General features: G+C 46.5%; 1 protein-coding gene across 6 annotated transcripts in view; it reads left to right on the top strand.

Annotated features, from left to right (window-relative positions):
• ABTB3 (ankyrin repeat and BTB domain containing 3) overlaps nucleotides 1–24,582 on the top strand; it is a 312,674-nt gene that overhangs the window by 252,895 nt on the left and 35,197 nt on the right. For 4 of the 6 annotated variants that reach the window (XM_089921233.1, XM_089921232.1, XM_022599914.3 and 1 more), the window contains 7 exons: nucleotides 5,953–6,118; nucleotides 8,223–8,312; nucleotides 10,315–10,416; nucleotides 12,393–12,486; nucleotides 12,603–12,738; nucleotides 13,407–13,627; nucleotides 15,088–15,266. In XM_089921233.1, coding sequence (XP_089777359.1) covers nucleotides 5,953–6,118; nucleotides 8,223–8,312; nucleotides 10,315–10,416; nucleotides 12,393–12,486; nucleotides 12,603–12,738; nucleotides 13,407–13,627; nucleotides 15,088–15,266 — 988 coding nt within the window. The remainder of the gene's footprint in view (nucleotides 1–5,952; nucleotides 6,119–8,222; nucleotides 8,313–10,314; nucleotides 10,417–12,392; nucleotides 12,487–12,602; nucleotides 12,739–13,406; nucleotides 13,628–15,087; nucleotides 15,267–24,582) is intronic. The other 2 variants (XM_089921234.1, XM_022599915.3) reach the window with 1 other exon arrangement.

The following is a 24,582-nucleotide window of genomic DNA, read 5'->3' on the forward strand; positions in this document are numbered from 1 at the left end:
AACCAGAACCATTACTTACTTTGTATGGCCGAGGGATTCTTGATGAACAGACGTTTCCTGGGGTCTGCTCTCAAGAATGAACAGTGGGTTGTGCGTGGATCACACATCTGTTAATGCCATTATGCTTCAGGCACTGTTGGGGATACAACAGACAATAAGGTAGATGTGGTCCTGCCCCCAGGAGGCTGACATTCTCATGGAAAAAAACCCAAAAAACAAGCTTTTTACAAGTGAAAAAATAAATTAATAAAATAGTCACAGACTTTGAAAGGTGCCAAGAAGGAGACAGATGAAATTGACCTGGAGCCAAGGTGTACAGAGATAGGGGAGAAACTTACCCCCTTTAGATGGTCAGAGAAGACATCCTTTGGACATGACCTCCAAGCTCACACTTGAGGGGAGAGAAGGAGTCAGCCCTGCAAAGAGCCAGGGGAAGGGCATTCTAGCCAGGGGGAACAGCAGGAGTAAAGTCCTCCGGGCAGGACAGGCGTTGACCAGCTGAAGGTACAGAAGAGAGAGGAGAATTGCTCATACAGAGTGAAGGAGGCAGGGAAGTGCTGGAGAGCAGGGCCGGGCCAGTACCCCAGAGCCCGGCAGGCCATGCGTGGAGAGCTGGATTCTATTCTCAGTACATGGGAAGGCATTGAAAGGTGTTAAGCAGAGGCAGAACATGGTCCTATAGACTTTTTTTCCTTGGCCATGCTCCATGGCTTGTGGGATCTTAGTTCCCTGACCAGGGATTGAACCCGGGCCCTCGGCAGTGAGAGCGCAGAGTCATAACCACTGGACCACCAGGGAATTCCCCTTATAGACGTTTTAAGCTCACTCTCACCTTGTGTAAGAGACTGGTTTGGATAGAGAGAAGAGTGAAATCACACGGAAAACTTCTTTAAAATTTATTTTATTTATTTATTTTTTGGCTGCGTTGGGTCTTCGTTGCTGTGCACGGGCTTTCTCTAGTTGTGGCGAGCAGGGGCTACTCTTCGTTGTGGTGCATGGGCTTCTCATGTTGTGGAGCACGGATTCTAGGCGCGTGGGCTTCAGTAGTTGTGGCATGTGGGCTCAGTAGTTATGGCACATGGGCTTAGTTGCTCCACAGCATGTGGGATCTTCCCAGCCCAGGGATTGAACCCGTGTCCCCTGCATTGGCAGGCGAATTCTTAACCACTGTGCCACCAGGGATGTCCCTCACACAGAAAACTTTTATTAAAGCATTTCAAAATACAACTTTCCAATATATAAAAGTCTAAACAACTGTCCCTTCCCAACCCTCCCCTGCTAATGACCCAAGCCAAAGCACTGTCATGAGAATTTGTCATAACAAATTCTTACGCCTATGCTTGGTGCAAGGCAGTCCTTGTTTGTCAGCAGCTGTCTAGGATATCACAGGCCTAAGAATTAAAATATGCCCAGACCTGAAAGTCTCTGCATTATGAGCACTTTAATAGGACTGAAATTATGACCTCTAGGCAAGAGATGCTGGTGTTGTATGGACACCAAGGGGGGAAAGCAGGGGTGGGTAGGTGGGATGAATTGGGAGATTGAGATTGACATATATACACTAATATGTATAAAAGAGTTAACTAATAAGAACCTGCTGTATAGCCCAGGGGACTCCACTTCGCTGTATGGTAGAAACTAACACAACGTTGTAAAACAACCATACCCCAATTAAAAAAAAAAAGATGCTGGTGTTTAGAAGCAGGGTACGGGTGGTGGAGGTGGAGAGAAGCGGGCGGATTTGGGATTTGGGTGGGAACATTAACAGCTGACGGAATGAATATGGGCATGAGAGAAGGCTCTGGCCTGAGCGCCTGGGTGGACGGTGGTACCATTTACGGAGATGGGACGACTGGAGGACAAGGATGGAGGGTGGGGATGGACATAAAAACCTCCATTCTGGACGGGCCCAATTTGAGGGTCTGAGAGCCATCCAAGCAGTTTGGTCCAGTAGACGGTTGTATATGTGGGTATGCCAGCATGATGGAGAAGTGCCAGTGTCAGGCTGGGGTCTCAGATCAGCCAGGTCAAATCCTGGCTCGCCACTTACCAGCCCTGTGACTTGGACAGTTTCCTCATCTCTGGAACGGGGCTCCCAATATCACCTACATTGTGGGCTTGTTGTACTGACCGTATGAGTTAATACGTGGGAAGAGCTTAGATTTCAATAGTCAGTATTCAATAAGCGTTGGATTCCTATAACAACAATTACCATCATCATCACCATCATCTCAGTGACAGTAATTTTCTTGCCATTTCTCTCTTTCTAATTAAAATCAAGGACCTCTGTAGCTGGTAAACGCTTCTCCTGCTGTTCCAGGGATTATCGCTTTACCAGTCTGGGAGCTCCGTGAACACGGGGTAGGGTCTGTGTCTCTCCTCCATAACCTCCCCTCCTGGTGCCCACACACAGGATGTGCCACAGTAACCCTCATCCAGTCACATGGAATTTAGCGTGATTCCGGAAAAGATGCTTATTTGAGAGAGTCAATCGGGCATTGAAGAGAGCAGAAGGGGCTTGGACACAGACAGGAGAGAGGAAATTGCAAATTCAGTGACGGTGACGATTCACAGCATCTTTGCTCCCCAAGAAGGAGGCTCTTGATTTCACAAAGCAACCTCTTCCAGAATTAGTTAGTGGTCTGTTAGAAGAAAGGTTTCCCTTCCAATTAGTCAAATCAGTTACCTCCCCAAGATTTGCACACACACACCCCCATCAAGGCTCCAGACACCTCGGTGTGACACCTGCAGGCCCCCATCTCTCCCTCTCCGGAAGCCTCTGTAATGTGTGCCGCAGGATCTCACCCTGTTGCTCTCACCTTCTTCTCTCTGTTGTGTTCATTTTGCCTGAAGCATCTGCCTTAACCAGTTTTGGGGGAACATGGGTCCCTTAGATGAAGCCCACTGCCACACCAAGCACCTCCCCTCTTCCCCTGGAGATAGGTGCTGTCTACATTCAGTGGGATCCATGATCTCACCGTGTGTTCTTTTCAAATCATGGCACGTGGCTCTGCCCTTTCCCAGATTTTTTTTTTAAGTTAACTTTCAATTTCAGATAAACAGTGAATAATGTTCTAGTATAAGTTTGTGTCACTCAGTATTTGCTAAAGTATATTTATTTGCTAAATCTGGCCACCGTAGCTGTAAGAATCCCAAGTCCAAACCATGAACTGGACCAAGAAGCCCTAGGGCACAGCCCCATTTTGTGTCCTTAGAAGTTCACATCTTGGGTGCTGATGCCATGGTCTAAAGCCAGACCCGAAGTCTTCAGCCCTCCCCTACCCACACCTGGAGAGCTCTCAGGCTTCCTCGGAGAGTCTTCCAACTGAGGTAGTCTTGGCTCCTCGACCTGCCATGAAAAGGTCTAATCCTGGAGTCCAGGGTCCAGGTCCAAGTCTCCTAAATACCTTTCTTAGTTCCTCCCAGGGCTGTCATACAAACAAGCCCTCGGATGGCCTGGCCTGACACGCGGTTCCTGAAGCATGTATGCAGATTAGACCCCACGTCAACACCAAGCTTCCTCTTTCTCTGGATTCCATCGTCACTGCATCAGCGCCCTCTGGTCCTCTAAGAGCCCTAACATCTCCTGTGACTGTGTTCCTATTTCCGGACAGCCTTCCTCCAAGGCTCCTTTGCCAGCTGAGATGAATGATAGGTCAGGAACCCAGTGAAGGGTCAAGGGCACACCCATCCCACTTGATTCCTAAGGTTCCCTCTGTTCTTCATCCCTCAGGTCCTCTGCCCCAGATCCTAGCCGTACTGAGGAGCCTTAGTGCCATAAACTTTCAGAACAACAGTCCGTCTCATTTCCTTCAAGGATTAACAAGAAGCTAGTTCCCTGGCAAACTTAACCCTTCCTCACACCAGAAAGTGGGTTATTTAGAGGCAGGAGTGGAACCAGGAATTCTGGAGCCCTGGCTCCTTTCCTGGGTATCCATGCCCAGCATTAGCAAAGAGCAGGAATATGAAGGGGTCCGGGACCGCACAGACTCCTGATGATGCAGGGCGTGTAGCTCACCAGCCTGAGGACAAGGGCCATCACCTGAGAAATGGGCACCTGCTCGTAGAAAAGACGGAATCCTTGTCCTCTGCTCCGTCCCAGCACCCACTGCCTTCACTCAGCCCCTTGTCACTTCACACTTGGGCAGTGACTTCTTTCTGTTTGGCTGTTTCTTTTAGCACTAACATCTCCCCACCTCTAGGGTCAGCTCCCCTCAAATCCATCCTCCACGGTCTCCCAGAGTTGGCCATCCAACCGTATCACTCCCCTGCCTGCTTAGAAACCTTCAGTGGCTCTTACGGATAAAGTCTTAGGATTAAGTAAAGTTCCCCACCCTCAGCTTCTGGCCCTCTGCCTGGAAGTTTATGCCCCAGAAACACTAAAACCTCCATAGTTAGCTCTCAGAGCCCGCCATGTCTCGTGTCCATACCTTTGCTCATGCAAGCCCTGCTCCAAGTTCTCCTACCCTCTGTCCCTCTCTCTCCTTATTTAAGACACAGTTCAATCTGTCATACAGAGTGAAGTAAGTCAGAAAGAGAAAAACAAATACCGTATGCTAATGCACATGTATGGAATCTAAAAAAAACGGTACTGATGAACCTGGTGGCGAGGCAGGAATAAAGACGGAGACGTAGAGAACGGACTTGAGGACACAGGTGGGGGAAGGGGAAGCTGGGATGAAGTGAGAGAGTAGCATGGACATATGTACGCTACCAAATGTAAAATAGACAGCTAGTGGGAAGCAGCCGCATAGCACGGGGAGATCAGCTCGATGCTTTGTGATGACCTAGAGGGGTTGGATAGGGAGAGTGGGAGGGAGGCTCAAGAGGGAGGGGATATGGGGATATATGTATACATGTAGCTGATTCACTTTGTTGTACGGCAGAAACTAACACAACATTGTAAAGCAATTATACTCCAATAAAGATATATATTTAAAAAAAGACAAAGCTCAGGGGTCACCTTCCCCAGGAAGGCTCTGTTTGGTGTGTGTCTCTGAACACCTCAATCACTGCAATTGCCACATGGCATTATGGTTGCCAGGGCCTGTGCCCTCTCCCCTTCCAGGCATTGTGCGCCTCTTGCAAACAGGTGCTCAGTAAATGCTTGGTGATTTGATTTGACAATTCACCATAAGAAGGAAGCAACATCCTTTGCAAGCGTAGTTTGTATCCCCTTCTTGAATTCCTTGATTCTCCTCCCCACCCTTCCCTAACCTGGCTCACTTCGCCCAACTGGCTCGGTTAGTTTCCAAAGCATCTCACCACTAGTACTCTTATTTCATCTTGCCAGGTCTCCGCCCTGCTTCCACTTTGAAAGTAGAGATTCCAGCCATCCTGTGTTCACTCGGCTAACGTTTTTAACACCTCCGCGTGCTGGGTGCTGTCTGGACTGTGATGCAGAGACTTGCTGGACAAGGTCCCTGCTCTCAGAAGTCCCCAGCCTGGAGGGGAAGTCAGACAAGGAAAGAGGCAAATAGTATATGCTGTGATGGGGGGACAGGGGGACACAGTATATACCCAGGTCAGCTCTCCACAGACTGCCTTGGGCTTACATCCCAGCTCACTGCTTTTTGCTGTGGCCTTGGGCAAGTCCCTTATCTGTGTCTGTTTCCCATGGTTAAAAGAGAGGGTAATGATAGTACTTACCTCTTAGGGTTATGTGGGGAGTAAACGAATTAACTCATGTAAAGAGTTTAACCATAGTGAACAGTCAGTAAATATTAGCCATTATTATTCTTAGCTCAGTATGCTGTGGGAGCAGAGGAGAGAGAAGACAGATAAGCAGCAGTTATAAAGGACAAGGATCAAGAGATAACCATATTCTAACTGGAGCCCAGAAACAAGCAATTGACATGAAAAGCAAATGGAAAGTCTCCTCGGTGCTTCCTAACTCGAGAGCCGGTCCTGGCGAAGATGCTGCACACACCTGACCATCTCTCCCTTCCTTAGGGCCGACGACTGCTTTTGCGCTTCTCGGAAGCTGGACGCAGTGGCCATCGAAGCCAAGTTTAAGCAGGACCTGGGTTTCCGGATGCTGAACTGTGGGCGGACGGACCTGGTGAAGCAGGCAGTGTCTCTCCTGGGGCCCGATGGGATCAACACCATGAGCGAACAGGTACAGGGTCCCCGGAGTGTCTGAACAGGCACCCCACCTCCACCATGTGCCCTGCCCCAGGGCAGGATGGAAACAGCAGGCACTGGACAGAGGCTCCCCCTTCTGGTGACGTAGGGTGATTGTGGTGGTGGTGTTTTTTTTTTTTAAGTTTTTAAAATATCTTATAAAAATATCCTTGTTCATCTGTACAGAAGTTGCACGTGATCCTTGCAGCTGAAATGGAAAATAGAGAAAAACAGACCTATTCCAGAAAGGAAATCATACCATCATCATCCACCATCATTTATATTTAGCTTGTGTCCTTCAAGCCCTTTTTCCAGCATGGTTAAAATTAGTTCTCTGCACCACAGAACAAATCCAAGCAGATTTTCACCAAACTTTCAGGGTGTGTTTAAGATACACAAAAGTCATTCTGAGGGACCCTAGGAGACACCTCAGAGACAGGCAGCCATCCCCCAAACCACTGAAACAGGTACAGTGAGAGGCTTGTGTATCTATCAGGGAGACACCCTGGGTGGGTGAAGATGTCACGGATGGAGAAAACAAACAGCAGCTTTCAATGTGAGCCCCAGATGGAAAGTCACAAAGGACAAATGGAATTGCTTCTCACGTGGGCAGCTCATGCAGCAAGTTCCAGGGAAGGGATAACAGCTAATAATTTTCTTGAGCAACACAAAGGAGCCGTAATACACACACACACGCATACACACACACACACACACACACACACACATTATTTTTTAAGAACAAGGCTTTATTATCTTTCTGGTTTTCATATTTTGTATTAAAGATACTTTGCAGTATCATTAAATATTCTTTTTTTAACTGACTCTTAATGGCCACATAAAATGGTCATATTATTTGTTCAGTGAACCATACCTCAGTTGTTGAATACTTAGATTGTTTCTAATTACTTATATCAGTAATGCTGAGCTACATATACTTACACAAACCTTTGTTCAAATCTCTGATTATTTCATTAGGGAACTTTTTTTTAAGTGGAAATAGTCACTCAAATGCATCAACTTATCTTAAAGTTTTTGATCTCAAGTTACTTTCCCAGAGACTGTTTCCTTGTACACACTCTCCAACTATTTATGTGTACCCTGTTAATCTTTTACTTAATTTAATTAATCTTTTGCCTGTTTTTCATTAGAGCTTAAGTGTTTTTCTTCTTTATTTCAAAGAGCTCTTTACATATTAGACATATAACCCTCTGTTACAATATGACAAATATGTCTCAATTTATTGTTTACCTCTTAATTTTGTTTATGTTTTCAATTGCATGTCCTCAACACTATAATGATTTTCTTTTGTGATTTCTTCCATTACTTTTATGCCTAGAAACGGATCCAGTTAGATGTCTTTTATGGTTTTAATTTTTTTCTCTATATCTCTAATCAAACTGGAAATGATTTTGGTGTATAGTGTGAGATAAGGCTCTAACCTGAACATTTTCCCAAATAGCCACCTTCACAACACTGTTTATTGAAAAATCTATCCCTTACTTCTGTTGGTTGTGGTACTTTGTAATAAGCAGGAATCGTGGGCAGATATGGAATTCCTGAAAGTCATTCCTCATTCCCTTGCCTTTTGCTTGTAAATGATAATGTCAAAGCCGACGTCATGTTGGGGTCATACTCAGAGGCACCAACTTCCCTTGACACTGACCAGCAGCTCACATAGAGCAAAGATGACACTTATATTGTGAAAGAGAAAATGTCAAGGAAACAGTATTTACCAATTAGATAGCTTAGGGCTGATATTGCAGAATCCAGAAAGTTCCTAAGAGCTTTCAGTTGAAACCAGCCACTTGTTTTAGCAAACACTCTTAGATCTGTTGCACCCTAAGACAAACAAAAAATCCTCCGCCTTAAGCCAAGATAAATGCAAAAAAAAGGCAATGTATGTTTCCCTTCTTGCTTCCCTTTTGGTTTTCAAAATATGGAGGATTATGACCTTATAGGGCTGTACATTTACTTTAAAATACTGGATTTTGAGTACAGTTATAGCCTTCTTCACACAAGTAAGGTTTTCCGTTTGTTTTGTCAAGTGACACAGCCACCTGGTAAACCTCCATTCTCTGGTTTTTAACTCACTGCAGGGCATGACCCCCCTGATGTACGCCTGCGTCCGCGGGGACGAGGCAATGGTTCAGATGCTGCTGGATGCCGGAGCTGACCTGAATGTGGAGGTGAGGGTGCAGAGGGCTGCAGGGCCCCTGGGCCTGGCAGTCCCTGGGGAAGGCGAGCAAAGAGGGGGGGGCTTTATCTCCCAAAGAGCCACCGCTGAGGGTGCTCAGTCCAGCAAATAGGTCAGACCAGCTGTTGGATTTCCTCCATCCTGAGGCCCCAGCCCAACCAAACTCCAAGGAGCTGCCCCAAAACATTTTTCATTTAAAAACAACCAACGAGGCCACAAGGAGCCCTAGCTTTTCCCTCAGTTCAGCTGTACCCAATCTCTGATTCTTCTTGCTGATCCATTCCTTCTGGGGTCGGGAAGAGAGAGCTCTCCTGAGCCATCAGCCCTTTCCTCTGCCAAATACAAAGTTGGTCCACGTACCCTGAGCTAAGGTGTAGCTCCCCCAGATCTTCCACCCTCCCCCACCGAATCCCGATTGGCTCACCCGGTTGGCCGGTTTAAACCACAGGTCTTAAAGCTAATTGCAAAGCTTCCATGAGGCAGTGTGGTATAGTGGAAAGCACACCCCCCGCAGGCTTTAGAATTTGACACATGGGTTCAAATTCTGAAACTGCTGCATCTTAGTAACTTGCTTTTCTGCTTGGGCAAATAGTTTAACCTTCCTGAGCCTCGGTGTTCCCCTTTGCAAAATGGGAGAATAATCGCACCCATCTCAGAGAGTTGTTGGAAGAAATAAATACAGAGTAGCATCAATTTAGGACTCAGTTATTATTGGTTCCTGCCCCCGCCAAGGCTTATAATAGGTAAAATTACACTTTTTGACCATGTTCTATGCTGACTTAAGACCCACTCTCACAAAAAAAAAAAAAAAAAAAAAAAGAAGACCCACTCTCTTCCGGCAGCCTAATATTGGCAGTCTCAGAGGCTGAGAAGATCGATTGACATGCTGCACTCCTAACTCAGCCACCCCAGGAAACTTTTTTTAGTTCAAAATTAGATGCTCTTGTAGTCTTAATACTGTGGTTAAAAAAAAAAAAAAATTAGCATGCTTTATATTCATCTGAGGAAAGCAGGCAATAGACATGGTTTTGGATCCAGAACCATTTTGGATCTTATAAATTTCAGGTATTGGGGATTTTTTTTCCTGCTATGAATCCCCCAAGCACTGTGCACATCCCTGCAAGGGCTCGTCAACTTTGGGTCCTGGTGGGGTTCTCTGGTCCTCTAGCCCATCCCACAGCTCCCAGCTCAAGGTCCTCCCCCCGCCGGTGATTAGTGAAATCAACTGCTATGAAAGCAGCAGGCATCGCGGCTATATGGCCCCAGGAATGTTTGGAAGAAAAGCCATATGTAGGTGGCAATCCTGCAGGACCCCAACCTTTAGCTGTCCTGCAGCCTCTCTCTTGGCCTGGGGTGTTTTGAGGTCCCAATATGGGAAGGCCAGTATCAGATTGCTCATTCGTGGTGTGCCCAGGGAAGGTTTGTGCCTAGGTTTCCCGTAGCATGAGGGTCCTTGTCAACCAGGAAGCCAGCAGAAGAATGAAGTGAGGACAGTGTGGGGTGAGCTGTGACCAGATGGTGATGTCCTCCATCAGAAGGCTGGTGGTATTGCTTGGCTTGAAAGCTCGAAGCAGACCTCCCCTTGCATGGGTTTTGCCACTGCCAAGAATTTCCCCTAAAGATGCGGATGTGATGGTAGTGGCCTCACACTACCTGACATCCCGTAGCTCTCAGAAGCATCACCCTCCCTTAAGCAGGAAGAGGAAACAGGCAGGGGAACAGGCTCATTGTAGCCACCATTACAGCTTCTCCAAGGCTCCTTAGAGGTGGTCAGAAATCATCCATTCAGCTCTTTTCAGATGAGAAGAAAAGGAGTCCTTATTGTGACGGAGGATATAAAGTCACTACCCCACCTCTCCAGTGTTTCCCGAGGCGCCTTCTAGGACAACCTTTTGTACATATCTAGCCCACATGCCCAGCCACAGATAGGTCAGATTTGCTGGTCTAAGTATTGTGAAGGTCACATTTTGAAAATAACTTCAATTTGTTTATAGGTTGTCAGTACTCCTCATAAATATCCATCCGTCCACCCTGAGACCCGCCATTGGACGGCTCTGACTTTTGCTGTGTTGCATGGACATATTCCTGTAGTTCAGGTATTAACATATTTCCCTATCCACATCTGACCTTTAATTTTACCTCTTTCATTATGCAAATTTGTACCTCTCCCAGCATGCCTATTCCCTAAGAGATTCATATTGGTTAATTGCAGTTAAATATAGCACATTCATATCATATGAATGAAAATATTATATGTAATGCTCTATATGGCCTGGCTCTAACCAATATGAACTTAACACATACCCACATGCAGCCTCACACGCAGAGTGGCAAACTTATCAAGTTGTTCCCAGTTGCTCGGGGGTGGGGCCTGAGCTGTGATTTTGTGGATTTGTTCATTTTTGCTTGTTGTAACATGAACATAAGACCTGGCTGGTGTGAGACCTTAGAACCTTCCCTTAGGTGTGACCCCAGTGTTTGCACAGAGTCTAGTGGTTTCCAACCACTGGAAAGAAACATCCAAGTCTCCAAGGGAGTGGTTCCAAAAGATACTTGCTTGGATCCCACTTATGGAGAATCCCATCCAAGAGGTCTAGAGTAGGGTCTTCACATGTGTCTTCTGAAACAGCTCCCCGAGTATGTCCTCATCTGAGGTCCTTTGGGCACGTAAGTGTGTTTTGCTTGCACCTTCTCTGGCTGTTGTAGAGTTGGTGTTCAATGAATAGCCATCTAGTATATTCTAGATCTTAAGCTCGGTTTATTCTAGATCTTAAAACTTTACTTCATTGGAAAAAAGAGATCAGCATCCAGGTCCCTGACCACATCTGACCCCCTAATAAATGCTGAGCTTTGGGTACATCGGGAACTCACCTCCTTTTACGTGGTCCAAGCCTCTTAGAATTATGCAGAGCAGAAAATAGTGTGCTAGGGAACCCTAGGCAATGTTGGAGTGCCACAGGAATCCTTCGTTGTTTCCTAGGTCGTGGGAATCCTTAAGACAGATCCGAAGTCATGTTTCAGGAGGTTGAGTGTGTGACATGTCACACCGAGAGCTGGCTTCTGCCTGTAGAATGTCATGACCAGCCCACTCCTAGTGGAGGGATCTAAGAAAGGAGGGGTCAGAGGGTGGCCTAGTGGACACCGATGCCATCCCTTAACATGCGGTGGTATCCCCAGCCTTTAAATCAGGAATAGGAGCAGTGGATAGCCAAGCAAAGCCAAACAGAAGTCAGGTCACCTCTCTGCAGCAGGTGCACACATCATGGAATGCCAGGTAGGCAGCGCCTTCCTGGCTGTGCCCTCAGGTAGCCCTGAACAGGTAAGACAGATGTTTCCCCCTCATTTTACATCAGCAGTGCTGACAGCACGTTCACTGTGAGATCCAGCATGGACAGCATCTCTGTTTTTAGGAAGCCCGGATCTCTCAGAGATGCACAGAATGGAATCATATTCAACAGCGCTCTTGGAAGCTCACTCTGCCACTTCACTCACTGATCTTGCTGGCCAGAAAACTCAGCATATGCTGAGCTGTCCTCAGAGCCCTCCAGGATGTTCTAGAAGCGATTCTTGTCCTGGTTGGCCCTGGTGGTCCCCGAAGAGTTCTTCAGAACTCTTGAGTTGCTATGGCTCTAAGAGACCCCACTAATACTCTCCGAGGCTTTGTGTCACCGACCCCGAAAGGAAGTCCTCCAGCACTCTGGTGCCACGAGCTTCTAGCTCAGTGCTTCTAGAAACTTCTAATGTGCATATAAATCACTTGGAGAACTTGCTGAAGTGCAGATTCCCACCATTCTGTCTGGGGTGGAGCCTCAGAGCCAGCATTTCAAACAAGCTCCCAGGGGATGCCGATGCTACTGTCCGTGGACCACAATTTGAGTGATCTGAGGCTCTAGAAGATACGAGAGGCTCTCGGTTTTTCCTCTGAGGTGCAATTGCCCTCCCCCGTGCACATGCTCACAGACCCAGAGGGAGGGCAGGAACACTGACGTCATACTGATTTCCACCACCTTTTCCTGACGTCTCCTCACATGCATGTCCTTTAAACATCTCAATGGCCACTCTTCCTCCGCAGCTCCTCCTGGACGCTGGGGCCAAGGTGGAGGGCTCTGTGGAGCATGGCGAGGAGAACTATTCAGAAACGCCCCTCCAGCTCGCAGCCGCCGTAGGTAAGAGTTGCTGATGCTCACGCCGGTCAAGGGGCTCCAGCGCGCTGGCCCTTGATGTGTCTGTGACTGTGTGTTTGCTTGATTCTCTTATAAAACCCCCTTCTCTGGGCTTGCAGGAAATTTTGAGCTGGTTAGTTTGCTGTTGGAGCGTGGTGCGGACCCCCTGATAGGAACCATGTACAGGAATGGAATTTCTACCACCCCCCAGGGTGATATGAACTCTTTCAGCCAGGCCGCAGCCCACGGACACAGGTAGGCTAGGATGGCCCAAAGCCACGAGGTCCCAAGTGGTGCTTGTTAAAAATGTAGATTCCCAAGCCTACCCCAGACCCACTGTATCTCTGGATGTGGGACCCAGAGGCAGACCAGGCCTGGGCAGCCAGCTTCATGCAGCACACGTCCACTCAGACTGGCTTGTCTGGTCCTTTCCCAACCGGCTTTCCTATCACAGAGACGTCACTCTTTGCCAGGGTTGGTCAGCACTCATCCTATCACCTGTTGTGAAGTGAGAAGAATCCATTTTAAAGAATTGTAAAACCTCTCATGTTTGGTTACTTCCTGTCTACATTTCCTTCAGGATTTACCCCATCAGATTTTACTACACGTAACCCCAAGTGAAGCAAATTCACTATTGGGGGGGTGGAAACTGCAGGCAGACGGTTCTAGAACCTTCTAGATATTTGGGGAAAGCACTTAGCTCCAAGTTGTCCTCAAGGAAACACAGCCAGACCTGCCCCACCATCTCTTCCATCCACCAAACGTAGCACCTGTGGTCAGGCCTCTGAAACCGCCACCCCGGAATTGGTCCCGTCCTTCCCTTGTCCCAAGTGAGAGGTCTCCCCACTTCCCCTACCTAGTCCCTGCCCTGGCACAGCCCTTCCATCTCTGAGTGTCTTCATCTCTGGGTTTATGATTGACAGGAATGTGTTCCGCAAACTGCTCGCTCAGCCAGAGAAGGAGAAGAGTGATATCCTGTCCCTGGAGGAGATTCTGGCCGAGGGGACAGACCTGGCGGAGACAGCCCCGCCCCCCCTGTGTGCCAGCCGCAACAGCAAGGCCAAACTCAGAGCCCTGAGGGAGGCCATGTATCACAGCGCTGAGCATGGCTACGTGGATGTCACAATTGATATCAGGAGCATAGGTCAGTCTGGGGACACCCCAAGGCTGGGCACAGAGCCTTTGCCCAGCTCCAGGTCACACACACACACACACACACACACACACACACACACACACACGTGCACGCACACACGCACACACACCCCACGCAGCCCAGGGAACTTCTCATTTGCTGGTTGGAGCACTTCCAGGCTAAGTTCCCACACCATCCCCATAGACAGCAGCATCCTGCCAGCCCCAAAGTCCCATCCTCAGGTCACCTTTCCACGATTCCCAAACTCTGGACCCTGAGTTAGAAATTTGAATCACCTGGGGAGCTTGTCTGAATACAGATTGCCAGGCCCTACACCCAGAGGCTCTGCTTTCAAGGGTCTGGATGGATAAAGGCTGGAAATCTTTATATTTAACAATCATCCCAGGTGGTTCCCAGTGGTTGGGGAATCGCTGCCTGAGAGCCCCCAAATCCATGAAGCGGCCGCCGGCACCAGCTAGGATGAGGGCATCTCTTCCCTAGCAAGGCTGCACCCACTGCAGGGGCAAAGCCGCCCTCGGGAAAAGTTAGGGGTGGCTCTCCCTTGAGTGAGCCATGCCGGAGCCATCTCCTCCGTGCGTCTGGGGAACAGGCTGGCTTGGCCTTCACCCCTCTAATGGCACTAGCCCCGGCCCAGAAACAGCAGGATGGAGCATGGGCTGTAAACACAGGCTGCGGCAGCTCAGGGTAGGCTGAGGCCCCAAGGAGGGGCCCCCGGTGCTGTTCTGGAAACTGGTCTCTCTTGGAGGGTGGCCGTTTAGTGTGGCGGACGTTTATGCCATCGCCCTGGGAGCCTGTGACGCTTGATTCTGAAGCTCGAGACCCCTGAATCGTGTGCTTGTTATAAACAGTAGCGAGTGCCTCAGTCTCACAGTGAGGGGGGAGAAGCAAATCACAGCCGTCAGCTGCTGGAGAGGCTTCTATCAAGGGAGAAAGACCCGATGAAGTGCCTGCAGACGGAAATGTTGTTTTGCACATGGGAGCGGCAGCAGATTCCTCCTGTGTCTTCACATTCAGATGGAAATACCTGCCCTGACCAGAGCAGGGATGGTGAGGTTTCACCACCTCTAAGCTCTGGGCACGGATGTAGAGGGGATGGAGACGAAGGAAGTCAGAACTCAGAAGGATGGAATCTGCATAAAGAGTGTGCGTTATAATGCCAATATTCTACACAGGATTATACCCTGTAAAATGCAGCCCCTAATAACATGAGTAGCGTGCAGAACTAAACACCCATAGTGAAGGGAATCGAATTACGACCTTTAATTTCAACTTCTGCGGGTCTTTGGGGGGAAAAATAAGCAACACTGGCTCTATTCATTGAAAGGCAGGCTCTTGGTCTCATGATGTGGTAATGTCCCCCGGAAAGGCCAGCTTCCAGATAAAAACACGCCTTCTCCTCTGGTTGTTTTCTGCCCTCCCCTCCCCCACCCCACCTGCCCCCTTTCCAGGTGTCCCGTGGACCCTGCACACCTGGCTGGAGTCTTTGCGGATCGCCTTCCAGCAGCACCGCCGGCCTCTCATTCAGTGCCTGCTGAAGGAGTTTAAGACCATTCAGGAGGAAGAGTACACGGAGGAGCTCGTCACCCAGGGCCTGCCTCTCATGTTCGAGATCTTGAAAGCCAGCAAGGTACGAGGGCTTAATGCCGTTGTGCTTGTGGGCAGAGAGAAAGGCTGGGGGCTTTGATCTCCGTGCTCCCTGAGCCTGACCCTGTCCCACGCGGGCGGGGGGGGGGGGTTGCTGCCTGCAGTCACAGCGCTGGCACAAATGTACCCCAGCTGGTTACAGCTATTTGTAGAGCCTTTCATGGGGCAGCCGCTTTACTGAACACCTGTTATGTCCCAAGGCACTTGGGCACGTGGGACAAAGTAAAAGATACCTTCCAGCCTGGGGAATTTGCATGAAAGATGGGGAGCTAAAGCCCACCCATGGGCCCCAAGGACATCTGAGGTGGTTTGTGAAACAATGTTAAATTGGGTGGCACAGGCTCTGAGGGGTGTGAGATGCTCAGGGAAGGCATCACTGAGGCGCTGAGACCAGGGCAGGCCTGGATGGACATTAGGAATCCAGCAGGAACAGAGAAATGGGTGTAGCTCTCTAGGTCGGCAGGATGCAGACCCTGCCAAGGTCCCTGGAAAGCCAGGCCCTGAGAAGGCTTTTCAGGTCTGAGGATCGCATGAGCCTAGCGCTTGAGGCTCACGCCTTCCTCAAGGGCCTCTGAATCCCTGCTGGCACTATGTTCCCAGCAACAGGGAAATGCCGCAACCCCTTCACAACAGGCTTTGCAGGACCCGGGGGTCCTAAGATAGTTGGAGTCTGTGAAGTGTCAGGGAAGTAGGCAGGCCTCTGAACCAAAAGGGCAGCATGGGTTCCCCTGCCAGGCTTGGCCAACAAGCTGTCACGAGTGGAGAGGGGGAGCAGCCTTCTCCAGGTGGCAGGGATGGCCCCACAGCAAAGCAGCAGCAGCAACACACCCAGCTGCTCCCTGAGCCTTGGAGCACCTGGCCTGGGGTCCAGAGCGGGTCCCATTAGGTATTCTCATTAGCACCAGAGTCTCAGCCTCTGGGGGCTGGATTTGTGCTTGATGTCAGGCCCCATTGAGACCCAAAATGGGAGGAGGTGTGCCAGCCCTCGGGTAATGAGCCTCAGTGATTCCACAAAGAGCAAAACCTGCTGGAAGTATTTCAAAACCAAACTCTCCCTGCCCCTCACCCCGCAACTTGAAAAATAAATAAATAAGGCCTGAAACTACCTAAGAAACCACCTTAGTGAAAAATCATTGCTAGGTCTGTTCCCAGGGTCTTGGCGTTCTAATTGGTTTTTGGTTTGGTTTGGTTTTTTTCTCTTCTACGGGCTGTAGTCGGAGTTCCAGAAATTACTAAGGCACCCTATGTATTGAGGAAAGCTAATCTATGGATTTTTTAAAGTAAACTTCACTTTGAAGAATGAGATACATCAGAAAAGTGCCCAGATCGTAACTATAGATCCTAATGAATTTTCACAAGGTAAACTTACCTGTGTGGTCAGCACCCAGACTGAGAAATGGAACATTGCTAGCACGCCAGCAGGTCCCTTTTACCCCACTCAGCCACCACCAGGAAAGGGCAGCCAATAGCCTCTGAAAGTAGCAGCTGGAGGCCTGGAAGAAGCCAGGGGCCTTTGGCAGATGTGGACTAGAGCCTGCTCCCTGTCAGCTGTACTGATCTTGGAGGGTGGGGGGAGCCAGGGATGGGGCAGGAGCAGCGCGTGGTCAGGAGGCGGGGCAAGTCTGGGGAGAAGGGTGCTTTCAAGACTTGAGTCAAGTTTGCCCTTATGGCGGGGGTGGGGGGGGGGCGGTCAATGGTAACCCCTACTGGTGAGATGTGGTATTACACCACCATGTACAGTGACCACAGGGGACAAAGAGGTGATCAATTTCCCTTGGCTGTCGGGGCAAGTGAAGCAGTCCCCAAACACGGTGATGTTCCTGGGGTCAAAAGATGTCTGGAGAGAGACGGTGGCAGAGAAGTTCAGAGAGGTGAGAAAGTGCTGCAAAGCTCTGCCTTCAGAAAGTGTCCTATTGGAGGAAAGGAGTAGCCATGCATCACACAACTAGCTAGCATTGTCCCTTCTCCCTCCACTAACGGATTCCTGTTCAAATCATGTCTGCTGTTCTGTGGGCACAAATACCTGGTTCTATCAGAGTAGTGGGTAAGAATATAGAATTCCTATAAATAAATCCACTTTATGGTCAACTCACAGAAATACAGCCATCCTGTAAAGTGAGGCGATGCCTTCTCCGCATCCGTGACTCGTGCTCGGTCATACGTTACTTGAAATCTAGTTGCAGATGTGCTTTTTTGCCCCCAGTTATAAATTTTATCTTTAAAAGGGTTCAGTGTCTCTAGAGTTCCCCAGGAGTAGAACAATACAGTCATTTTTAAAAATACATCTATTTAAAGAGAGCTCCTGGCCCGTTTCTCCCACACATAACTCCTCTGGGCATTTATTCATTCTGTAGTCATGAGTGCCTCCTAGGCTACAGGGGTGACAGGACCTTCTTTACCTTCTTTATGGAACTTACTGTGGCCAGGGGAGGGGCAGACACATAGTACGCAAGGAAATACATCAGCAAAAGAGAGTGAGAGCATGATAAATGCTATGAAAAAAATGAACTTGGACAACGATGTAGTCTCTGGTAGCATGTGAACAACCACCTAAGTGAGGAAAAGCTTCCAGCCACGCAGAGGTCTGGAGGGAAAGCATTCCAAGTGGGGGAGCTGCAGGAGCTCAGGCTCCAGGTGGGAACGTGCTTGATGTGCTGGGGCAGCAGGAAGAAGTGGGACACAGGAGAAAGTGTAGGAGATGAAATCGAATGGCACGGAGCCTTTCTCAGAACATGATGGACATTTGGGGTTGCTGGAGGCTGAAGCCTCCAGCGTTGTTCTATTCAGTTCACATGGAGAGAAAAAAAAACAAAACACATGTCCAAGGTGAGACATGAGCTATGTGTTTTGGGTTTTTTTTTCCTTGTGGTTTATACACGTTTTTAGGGGTTTTTCCCACTGTTTTAAAATTGAGTTTTGTAAATTAAACTTTTTATTTTGAGACAATTGTAGAGTCACATGCAGTTGTAGGAAAACATACAGAGAGATACTTCATTTCCCCCATTGGCAATATCTTGCAAAATGACAGTTAAATATCACAACCAAGATATTGACATGATACAGTAAACATGCAGAAAACTCCCATCACCCTAAGGATCCCTCATGTTGCCCTTTTACAGCCACACCCATATCTCTTCTGCCCTCACTCCCTCCTTATGCCCCAGTAACCACTAATCCGGTCTCCATTTCTCTAATTTTGTCATTTCAAGAATGTGATTTAAATGGAATCATACAGTATGTAACTTTTTAGGATTGGATTTTCTCACTCAGCACAATTCTCTGAAGATTCTTCCAGGTCATTGCACGTGTTGGTAGTTTGATTCTTTCTATTGCTGACTAGTACTCTGTGGTATGGACAGATCACAGTTTATTAGCCACTCACCACTGAAGGACATCTGAGTTGTTTCCAGTTCTGAGCTATTACAGATAAAGGTGTGTAAACATTCCTGCACAGGTTTTTGATATGAATATAAGTCTTCATTTCTCTGGGATAAATGCTCAGGAGTGCAACTGCTGGACTGTATGGAAGTTGCATGTTTAGCTTTTAAAGAAGCTGCTAAACTGGTTTTGAGAGTGGCTGCGCCATTTTATATTCCCACCAGCAAAGTGTGGGTAATGAAGTTTCTCCACATCCTCCCTGTTTGAGGCTATCGCTGTTTTTTATATTAGCCATTCTGGTAGATGTATAAGTGGTATCTCATTGCGGTTTTAATTTGCATTTCCCTAAATGGCTAATGATGTTGAACATATTTTCATGTGTTTATTTGCCATCTGTATATCCTCTTCAGTGAAATGTCTCTTTGTGTCTTTTGCCCGTGTTCTAATTAAATTGTTTGGTTTTTCACTGTTGAATTTTGAGAGTTCTTTGTAAATTCTAGAAAATAGTCTTTTGTCAGATACATGGTTTGCAAATACTTTCTCCCACTCTGCAGCTTGTCTTCTTATCCTCTTAACAGGGTCTTTCACAGAGCTTCCATTTCGAGGAAGTCCAATTTAAGTTTTTCCTTTTATAGAGCTTATGCTTTTGATGACAAGCATTAGAATGCTTTGCCTAGCCCTAAATCATGAAGATTTCCTCCTGCATTTTTTTCCTAGAATTTTTATAGTTTTCTGTTTTACGCTGAAGTCTGTGATTCATTTTCATTTTGAGTTAATTTTTGTATGAAATGCAGGACTCAGAGCAAAGTTGTTTTGTTTTTGTTTTTGTTTTGCCAGTGGATGTTCAATTGCTCCAGCACCATTTGTTGAAAAGATTATCTCTCTTTCATCAAATTACTATTGCAACTTTGTCAAGTCAGTTGGGCGTATTTGTGTGGGTCTGTTTCTGGGTTTTCCATTCTGTTCCATTGATCTATGTGTCTGTCCCTCCACCATTACCATACAGTCTTAATTACTATAGCTATAAAATAAATCTTGAAATTGGGTAAATTTGTTCCTTCCATTTTATTCTTCTTTCACAAAATGAATTTAGCTATGTTAGTTCTTTGCCTTTCCATATAAATTTTGGAACAAATTTGCTATATGAACAACAACAGAAATCTTGCTGAGACTGATAGGAATTGTGTTAAACCTCTATATCAGTTTAGGGAGAATTGACATCTTTTCTATGTTAAGTCTTTCAATCCATGAACATGTTAGTCTCTTGGTGTCTTTAGATCTTCTTTGATTTCTTTCATCAATATTGTGAGTTTTCAGGGTACAAGTCCTGGACATGTTTTTTTCTTTTTTTTTTGCTGTACGTGGGCCTCTCACTGTTGTGGCCTCTCCCGTTGTGGAGCACAGGCTCTGGACCCGCAGGCCCAGCGGCCATGGCTCACGGGCCCAGCCGCTCCGCGGTATGTGGGATCCTCCCGGACCGGGGCACGAACCCGCGTCCCCTGCATTGGCAGGCGGACTCTCAACCACTGCGCCACCAGGGAAACCCCTGGACATGTTTTATTAGACTTACACATAACTATTTCTCTTTTTTTAACAATTGTAAATGGTGTTATATTTTTAATTTTTTGTCCATGTGTTCATTGCTAGCATATGGAAATACAATTGATTTTTGTATGTTTATCTCGTATCCTGTGACCTTGCTGAACTCATTTATTAGTTCTAGGAGTTTTTTGCAGATTTATTGGGACTTTTCTACTTAGATAATCATGTAATCTGCAAGTAGAGATGGTTTCATTTCTTCCTTTTCAATCTGGTCTTGGAGATTTCTTTAAGGGAAGTTTTTTAAATTATAAATTCAATTTCTTTAATAGTTACAGAGCTATTCAAATTATCTACTTAATATTGAGGTGGGGTACTTTGTGTTTTTCAGGGAATTGGTCCATTTCATCTACGTTGTCAAATGTATGTGTGTAGAGTTGCTCATCACATTCCCTTATTACCCTTCTGATGTCTACAGAGTCTGTAGTGATAGCCCCTGTTTCATTCTTGATTTTGTTAATTTGTGTCTTCTCTCTCTACTACTCTTCTTTTTTAAGTTTCATTGATTGCTGCTCTTACCTTTATTATTTGCTTGCTTTGGGCTTATTTTGTTTTTCTTTTCTTTTCTTATTTTGTTTTTCTTTTTCCAGGTTCTTTAGGTAGAAGCTTAGAATATTAATTTGAGACTTTTCCTCTTTTCTTATATATGCATATCTTTCTCAGCACTACTCTGGCTGTGTACCACAAAATTTGATACCTTTTATTCTCATTTTCATTCAGTTCAGTGTGTTTTTTATTTCCCTTGGAACTTCCTTTTTGACTTATGAATTATTTAGAAATGTGTTGTTTAGTTTCCAAGTAGTCGGAGATTTTCCTGTTATCTTTCTGTTATTGATTTCTGGGTTGATTCCATTGTGGTCAGAGAACACAGTCTGTATTATTTCAATCCTTTTAAAATTTTGAGGTTGGTTTTATGGCCCAGGATATGGTCTATCTTGGTTTCATGGGCACTTAAAAAGAATGTTTTCAGAAATTCCCTGGTGGTCCAGTGGTTAGGACTCAGTGCTTTCACTGCCGGGAACCTGGGTTCGATCCCTGGTCTGGGAACTAAAATCCCACAAGCCATGCAATGTGGCCAAAAAAAAGAAAAGACTGTTTTCTGCCACTGTTGAGTGGAGTGTTTCCATAACTGTCGATAAGACCCTGTTGGTTGATGGTATTGTTGAGTTCTTCCATAGCCTACAGATTTTCTATCTAGTTATTCTATCCGTTGAGAAAGAACCCAGCTGTAATTGTGGGTTTGTCTGTTTCTTCTTTTGGTTCTGTCAGTTTTTGTTTCACATATTTTGCAGATCTGTTGTTTGGTGCATACACATTTAGGACTGCAGTATCTTCTTGGTGAATTAACCCTTTTATCATTATATAATGCCCCTCTCTGCTTCTGCTAATTTTCTTTGCTCTGACATCTACTTTATCTAATATTTATGTAGCCACTCCTGCTTTCCTTTGATTAATGTTCATGTGATATATTTTGTCCATCCTTTACTGTCACCTTTGCCTGTTTTATTAGATTTGAAGTGACTTTCTTGTAAAAAGCACATAGTTGGGCTTTTCATCCACTCTGCCAATCTCTGTTTTTTAATTGGTACATTGAGACCATTTATATTTTACTCAGTTATTGCTACTTTAGGGCTTAAGCCTGCCATCTTATTTTGGGTTTTCTGTTTGGTCTCTCTGTCTTTTTTCTCTTTTCTTTTTATGCCTTCTTGTGGAGTTACTTGAACACTTTTTAAATTCCATTTTTATATGTCTGTGGTGTTTTTGATTGTATGCCTTTGTATAGTTTTTCTAGTGGTCGCTTGCAGTATTATAGTGTGTGTGTGTATGTGTGTATAACATCATAGACTACTGGTGTCTTCATTTTACCAGTTCAAGTAAAGTACAGAAACATTACTTCCCTTTATGTCCCTTTACCTCCCCCATTTATGACATAATTGTCTTTAAATATTTCATCTACATATTTAGAACCACATCAGACACTTATAATTTTTGCATCAACCATCAAACATAATTAGGAAACTCAAGAGAAGAAAGAAAACCTATTATGTTTATCCATATTTTTGTTCTTTCTTCCTGATGTCCCAAGATTCCTTCCTCTATCCTTTCTGTTTAGAGAACTTTCTTCAGCTATTCTTTTAGGGTAGGTCTCCTGGTGACAAATTCTTTGAGTTTTCCTTCATCTGATAATGTCTGATTTCCCTTTCATCCCTCAAGGGTATTTCCACTGATATTTTTCTTTAAATCAATTTGCCTTCCATTAAATGTAGTTAGAAAGGAAACATTGTATTGCTACCATAAATTGAAAACCTTCCTCACTTGACATGAATAAAAGGTACATATCAAAACACATGGATGACTATTTAAAAGCACTTGAGTTCATTGTGTGTTCAATTTCATCTTGTACACAACTCCAGCGGGGCTACATGCTGACCTCGCAGAATCCCCTGGAGGTGGGGACCCTTCCCACCTCCACCTTTCCCAGCGGTGTGGCAGCGCAGAGCAGCTCACTGCTCACAGGTCAGTGCATCCCGCAAGGGAGGGGCCTCTGTAGGGAAGAGTCAGTCGCTGTTGACAGTGGACTGAGGCAGAGAACTCCCTGCCAGTGTCCCCAGATAGTAACAGTAATTCCGCATTTTCTTGATTCTGAGACACAGCTTTTTCCACCTTCCAGCATTTCTCAAGTTAAATGGATCTTAAAAATGGGTGTGTGTGTTTAATGTGGCGAGTTTCTTTTTCCTCTTCCTAAAAGCTGCCATTAATTTTATGACATTTTAGGGTCTAGAAAAATAGGCATTCGTCTGAATTATGGGAACTTGCTGTTTGGGGGGTTAAAAATGGTCAAATCTCAGCACTTTCCTTTGGTTCAGCGGTATATTGGGATGTGTTATCCTTTTTAGCTCTCATAGCAACCTCACCAAGCAGGTAGTTTTAATCCACTTTAGAAGAGAATACCAAAACCCAGAGAAGCTGAGTCACTTCCCTAAGGTCACAGAGCTAGTGGGTGAGGAACCAGGACTGGGACCCAGTCCCATCTGGCCCCCTTGTCCAGGTTTTTACCACTGTGTAGAACCCCCGCCTAAGCCACCTGAAAAGGACCTTTGGGATCAATCCTAGCACTCCTTTGTGAAGAAGAGAAAGTGTTTCAGTATCTTTTTAGGAGAGGAGTGAGGGGTTAGAGGAGGAGAGGAAGGATGTCAGCCCCAAAATCCACAGGAAACCATCTCAGGGGAGTCTCCTGATAACCCTGGTGTTAGGAACTTGGCTTCATTCCTGTCTAGTTCTGTGTAGCCGCACAGTTCCGAGTCCCGAGGACCCAAGTTCACCCCATGAGCACACATACCCAGCATTTTCCGTGAGAAACCTGAATTCCAGGTCACCAGCGGCATGCCAGTAACAACTGCTAACCGGCTGCCATGTACATGAGCCTGGCCAGACCTACCTCTCCCAGCCCAGGCCTCCCAGGTCAGGGCCTACATGCTGAGGCTGGCCTGCTGCCCCTGGGGCTTGAGCCTTGTGGCCCTTTGAGCTAAAAGCACCATGCTTAAATGTGTCGCTCAGAGGAGAGCGTCAGCATCTGTCCCAGCACAGCCACCCGACCCACGCCCAACCCCAGAATAGAGTGAGCCTCAAGCTTGGCTAATTCCAGCCACTGTCTTCAGGTTTGGGTCCAGAGCTAACCAAATCCTTAGGGAGAATTACAGCGTGCCAGGGAAGCAGAGTGAATTATCCCAACAATCCCACAGTCTGGAGGAAGTGCACAGAAAAGGGCACAGAGCAGACACCTCGACAAACACAGATGAGTTCAAGGACACAGTGGGGAGGCTTCTCTTAGGGTTCTCATCTCTGAAAGAGAAGCGGCCAGAAAGCCTCGGAAATGACAGCATCTTTGGTGCTGGCGTCGGGCTCATCAACACCACCCTTCACACAGTGTCCAGCCCTCAGGGTCTAGCCAGTGCCTGGCACTTAGCAGATGCTCACTAAATATTCTGAAGAAAATTCATGAATGGATGAAAGCATAGCTTAGCGCATGAGGGAAAGTTTACATTCACGAAACCTTTGGGGGATGAATGAGTCAAGCCTAGGGAACTGTTGATGACCCATCTTCTTTCCCTTTCTCTCCTGAACTTCTAGTGCTTTCATCATAATTTTCCTATTTCCTCATTGGGCAGCTTTTCTTGTAATAATAGACTTCATTTTTTGGAATGACTTTAGATTTACAGAAAAATGGAGAAGATAGCACAGAGAGTTCCCATACAACCCCTCACCTGCTTCCCCCATTATTAACATCCTGCATTAGTGTGGTACATTTGTTATAATCAGTG

The sequence above is a fragment of the Delphinapterus leucas genome, chromosome 11 (genome assembly GCF_059928025.1).
Source record: "Delphinapterus leucas isolate spDelLeu-1000000601 "Yukka" chromosome 11, BTC_Dleu_Yukka2, whole genome shotgun sequence".
Lineage (NCBI taxonomy): Eukaryota > Metazoa > Chordata > Mammalia > Artiodactyla > Monodontidae > Delphinapterus > Delphinapterus leucas.